The sequence below is a fragment of the Carex rostrata genome, chromosome 24, assembly GCF_964058835.1.
Source record: "Carex rostrata chromosome 24, lpCarRost1.2, whole genome shotgun sequence".
NCBI lineage: Eukaryota > Viridiplantae > Streptophyta > Magnoliopsida > Poales > Cyperaceae > Carex > Carex rostrata.
In genome coordinates this window covers 8,356,837-8,362,550 of record NC_135941.1, presented here as the reverse complement: position 1 = coordinate 8,362,550, position 5,714 = coordinate 8,356,837, and the positions used below count along the sequence as shown (strand labels likewise).

Here is a 5,714-nt window from a genome sequence, read left to right as displayed (position 1 = left end):
TTTTATTTTTTTATTTATGTAAAATAAAAATGAAAATGCTTCACTTACCCACGAGACTAAGTCTGATGGATCTCCTAAGTATCTCATGCATGTCTAAATTTTTCTGAAATGTTTCAGTAGATTTGACAAGGCAATTTGAGATTCAAAAGAATAAGAATAAGAATTTGTGAATCAAGATTTTGACAACTTGATATCACGATGCAAGTTGGTACTAAAATTAATTACATTAATAAATGCAGAAAGCAATGAATCCCAGTGATTTTTGACTAAATGGTACATGGCATTGGCCGGCCCCTCACAAGTTGACTTTCTTTTGTTTGCTTCTGAGCCTGACAGAAAGACACCGTAACTTGTCTGGCACAGTCACAAGTCACAAGGCTGACGCAATTAATTACGTATCTTTTCTTTTCTTTTCTTTTCTTTTCTTTTCCGCAACTATAAATAAATCCAACTGGATTCTTGACCCAAAAGGACTAAAAATTAAAACAACCTGCTGCTGGTAGCTAGCTAGGTACACTGACTAAGATCGATAATACAATTCTGAAAAGTCAACTTTTTTAGATCCTAATACATGTGTGCCATGATAATGCCATCCCTTCGTAATGCACAAATAATAGATGTGTTTCGGTTAAGAATGAAATTTTTGAAAAAGGTGTATATACCATACCATACCATACCATACCATGAGACCTGACTGGATCAGTGCCAACGCCAAATACAAACAAATAAGTGGTTTGATTTTGAATGACATCCTCTTGTATTCTAGCATGAGAACCCACTTGATGCATCATGCATGTGCACTTGCTTAAATGATCATAGCAAAAGCTGAAAACATATATAGATTTGCTATTTTGGCTCCTCCCTTGCAGAACCTCAATTGGCAACAACTATATAATTGAATTCATTTTTTATATAACTAAATACTGTGATTAGATGCGCTTCTTTGTCAGAATTTAAGAGTAGATGAGGGCTTCAAAAGAAGATCAATATTTGACAATGTCATGCTTAAAGATAAATAAATTTTTATAGTTCTTTGGATTACAAATTTACAATAGCTTGATGGATATATATTATCATTTTTCTTAAAACAAAAGTGAGTGCACAGCACTAGTCTGAGTCTCTGAGAGATACATATTCCTTTCAGACAGTACAGTACAGAAAGAAAGAAAGAAAGAACAGTACAGTTGCTGGCTTGGTGCCTAATCCAAAAGTCCTGAAATACCAACCAGCTGTAACACAATATAAAAAGCATTTCAATAGATACATGTAGGTCCCAAGTTAATGTAGTTATTAAATCATGATTAGAAACACTCCAGAAAGTAGAAACTAACCTAAATTTATAGAAGAATCTCTAGTACATGATGCAGCAAGTAGACTAGCTAGCTTTATCAAGTTTGTTAAGATGGTTTGTTGAGCTAATCCTAATCATCATGTGGGCCAATTGATTAAGATCCTCTACAATCCAGCATTCTTAAATCTCCTACCTAATTAATTTGAGATGTGAACTCTTAAATTAAGTTACTGGAAAAAAATCACAACTGATGTTCACATGCACATGCAAGTATATTGAATTAATTTTCACCTTCTGAGATCTTCAATAGAAATTTCAAAAATAGAGATTTTGGAATTATCTACTTCATGATTATTCTAATGGACCACATATAAATATAGAAATTCTACGGTGGAATGCTTAGTGAATTTTAGAGTCATAATATCCACAGGCACAAATAATTTCTACAGTCATAATATCCACCCTTTGATGGGTTGTCAACTTGTCATCCATATGTAATATATGGACAAGATAGCAAAAAAGAATCTTACATGTCAGTAGAATTTATGCATAATGGAAAATCTGATGAAGGCATTTGCTGCTTTTGCATACAGAGAAATGGTTACTTCACTGCTACATTCTTACAAAAAAATCCCAAGCAAACATTTCTCTGGAAAAAAAAAAAAACCAATTTGATGAAGATGAAGAAACTCATTATACTTCAATACACTTGACTTACTATTACAAGGAAACATAAACAAAAACACTAACCACCTACAACAACAAGCAAGTCAATACAAGGGCATCACTCAATTAGTGAAAAAAAAAAAAAACCATTAATTTTTCAAACATTTTTATCAACTTGTTACCATATCATATCAATAGTTTAAATGCGAAGTAGAAGCGCTAGTAGAACAAATCCTTTCTAGCACTTGTAACACCTCTTTCATACCGGGCCTCTTTTGTGGTGTTACAGTGCAACAACTAAATCCTAATTTAAAACAAGTCAGCAACACCTCTTCTTTCCCATCAATTCCTCCGCGCAATGCAGGGTCCACCATGCGCAAAACCCTATTTTTCTCATCATCCATGAAACCTCCATTCCATTGGCAGAGCTCCACCTCTGACAAAACCCGGCCTGCTATCAGTTCCAACAAAACCACCCCAAATGAATATACATCCCATTTTGGGTTTGGTTTGAGATTCTTCAACGATTCGGGTGCGTGATAAGGTAGTGGGGCCCCAATCAAGGATGCTGAGCCTAATCCGCTAGGGCTTGCACCCGGCATTTGCGAGAGATCAGGTAAACTGCTTGTAGAATGCATCGACCGCTTGCTACCAAATAAACGAGCAGATGAACCAGGTTTGAAACCTGTAACTGGATCTCCTACCATAAGGCGCTCCAATCCAAAATCGGCAATTAACGCATCAAAATCGGAATTGAGGAGAATGTTGCTCGGTTTTATGTTGCCATGCACACATTTCTTTTCATGTAGGTATGAGAGGCCTCTTGCAGTACCTCTCGCAATTCTTAGTCGGGTTTCCCAACTCATGTGAAATGGAGAGGATCCCAGCTTCTCTGCAGTGATAACATTCAGATTATTTTAGTCTCCTTAATTAATTTATTAAAGAAAAAAAAAAAGGTGCTGCTACTGGTACCACAGACCTAAAATTTTTTGATACCAACACAGAGACATAAACAGCTGTGTGCTAAGTCCTAAGAACTTGCACAATTGAAAAAGGATATATTTGAAAACTTACTATTGAAGGAGATGTTTGCAAGACTTCCATTAACGGCATACTCATGAATGAGTAATTTTTCATCTGCACCCCAATAAAATCCCTTAATTCTCAACAGATTTGGGTGCTTAAACTTTGCCAAGACCTTAACTTGTGCATCAAAATCTTTAAATCTCGTCACACAACTACTCTCCCCAATTCTTCTTACGGCGAGTGATGTGCCGTCAGAGAGTACCGCTTTGTACACTATACTTGAACCAGTTGCACCAAGTATATACGCTGAGGCCTTCAACAAGCCCTCCATTTCAAGCTCTGTTTCACCATCTACTGTAACTAGAGTTGCACCATCGATGAGCGACTTGCCATTAATATCTTCTGTGTCCGCCTTCTTTAGCTCGGTTTCTTCTCTGTCTGACCAGGCCGAGCTGTCTGACGACTCATCGGTCTCCTCTCCATTACTATTTTTATTCCCACAACAGAATAGTCCCTTTGTTTTACTAATTGGCAACGATTTGTCCTCGTTTACCCCTCTTTCTACTTTTGCAGCCCCAAATTCTCTATCATTGCTACTGCTTATTCTCTTCTCTTGATGTTGCTCCTGTACCTGTCCCTGTCCCTTCCTCTTCTTTATTTGATACACATAAAGGAAAATTAAAAACAAAATTGCAATTCCTGCTACATCACCCACTGCAATTGCCAGAATAGCAATGGGACGTAACCCTCGCCTCCCTGTCCCTGAGGTTTCACTACGGGTCCCCGGGTTTGTGTCTTCAGGTGCATTTTTTGGCATGACTGCAATAGCCGGTGGTGACTTGGACTCGGTACTGTTTGGTGGGTTTGAAAGAGTAGATGGTATTGTGCATGGTTTTTCAAGCAATGGTTTCCCACACAAATCTCCATTTCCAGCAAATGCATTCTCCCTTTGATTTAGGAATACTGCAGTTTGCGGTATTTCTCCCGTTAAGTTGTTGAAAGAGAGGTCAATTGTAGCATTTGCTAGAAAATTGAGCCCCAATTCAGGCGGGATTTGGCCTGTTAGCCTGTTTGAAGACAAATTCAATAGCTTCAAATTTTTTGTACCGAGATCGGCTGGAATTGAACCATTCATTAAATTGGAGCTCAGATCTAAAGATTCTAAGCTAGCAAAATCGCCACTTGGTAATTTTCCAGATAAATAATTGTTAGATAGAGAGAGAGAGGTGAGATTAGGGAGTAGTGCGATACCATCCGGTACAGTACCAATGAGGCCATTTGCAGAGAGATTTAGCACCTGGAGATCGGTTAACCGGCCAGGTACTGGTGCCGGGATCTGACCAGATATTAAATTGTCAGCAACTGAGAGGATGCGGAGCTCGGTTGCATTGAAAAAGGTGATTGGTAAGGTACCGTTTAGTGCATTTCCCGACAATTCAACGTGGCGCAGGTGCTGTATGAGGCCAAGGTCAGGTACCAGCGTCCCTGTCAACTGCAGATTTGGCAATACCAGGCTTATGACTCTTGAAATTGTAGGTGATGCTACAGTAGAGGCGGCGAAAGAGGAGGCATTATTATTTGTAGAGTTGGTACCAGTATTGGTAGTAGCGAAGCCCATGCACATGACACCGTTCCATGAACAGGGGGTGTCGTCTAAGTAGTTCCAGTCGGAGAGAGAGTTGTAGGGATCAGAGAGAACCGAGTACTTGAAGGAGAGAAGGAGTGCTCCGTCTTGGTTGAGAGCGGAGAGAGGAGAAAGAAACAGTGAGAGTAAGAGGAACAGAAAGAGTGAGAGAGGGTGCATGGTGAGAAGCAGAAGCAGAAGCAGGGGGGATTATGGGGTGAGCATGGCTGGGGAAGAAGCAAGTAAGAAGGGGATGGAATATGAAGGAAGGGAAGCAGTGGGAGAAGGTGGTAATGGTGGTAGCTAGGAGAAGTAAGAGGCCTGCTTTCTTTCTTCTTCTTTTCTTTTGGGTAAAACTAAAAGAAAGGTGACTTGACCTGACCTCCTTTTTTCTCTTCTTTGTTTGGGAAGGTTGAGAGAAGGGGAGGGAGCAGGTGACTGAATCAGCGTGAAATAATTAATGGTATGGTATGGTATAATTAATGAAGATTAGGAAAGAAAAGAAAAGAAAAGAAAAGAGAGAGGGGAGGGGAGGGGAGGCTAATGCTATATTGCTATGCTGTGAGGAGGCTAAGTAATAAGTAGCCAAGGCAAGGGTCCGGGCTTGTTTGAATGACAACAAACAAACTCTTGGGTTGTGTACAGGTACACGTTGAGGATAATAAGTTAATAACTAGCAAATAAATGAGAATAGTTGTTCCTGTTCGGATTAGTTTAGGAAATGTTATCAGAATCAGACTACACAAAAAAAAAAAAAAAAAAAAAGGAAAGGCTTAATTATTTTAAACAGAAATTCTCAAGCATGTGATGTGAGGAGAGAGGGCAGAAATGAAAATTTTAATCTTGTTCATTTGTTAAGACTTAAGAATGAATATATTTAATCAAGCAATTAATTATAAATGCAGAAGCAAAGTAGCTAGGTCCATCGAATTTGATCAACTGATTAATTCAATCATTGCCCTCACCCCCTCACACCTAATTGTTGGATCCATCAGTATATTATATATATATACAAATAGAAAAATATGTTTGGATTTGGAAAGGTATGGCCTATAACTATAAGTAACTGTAATTAAATCATATCTCTAGCTTCATTCAAAAGATATT

At 38.5% G+C, this 5,714-nt stretch overlaps 1 protein-coding gene across 1 annotated transcript; it reads right to left on the bottom strand.

Moving 5' to 3' along the window:
• Positions 1 to 1,961: 1,961 nt before the first annotated feature.
• LOC144575402 (receptor protein kinase-like protein At4g34220) lies at positions 1,962 to 4,986 on the bottom strand. Its single transcript, XM_078325540.1, has 2 exons — positions 3,032 to 4,986; positions 1,962 to 2,849 (listed from the first exon to the last, which is right to left on the bottom strand). The coding sequence occupies exons 1-2, from the start codon at positions 4,785 to 4,787 to the stop codon at positions 2,149 to 2,151; spliced, it is 2,457 nt and encodes an 818-aa protein (XP_078181666.1). The 5' UTR covers positions 4,788 to 4,986; the 3' UTR covers positions 1,962 to 2,148.
• Between the last annotated feature and the right edge of the window lie 728 nt (positions 4,987 to 5,714).

What these genes read in the sequence shown, in the direction of transcription:
- LOC144575402 (XM_078325540.1), bottom strand. Translation starts at nt 4,787, where the DNA reads ATGCACCCTCTCTCACTCTTTCTGTTCCTCTTACTCTCACTGTTTCTT. An exon ending in TGCAAACATCTCCTTCAATA is followed by an intron (nt 2,850 to 3,031) that starts GTAAGTTTTCAA and finishes TTATCACTGCAG; the next exon opens with AGAAGCTGGGATCCTCTCCA.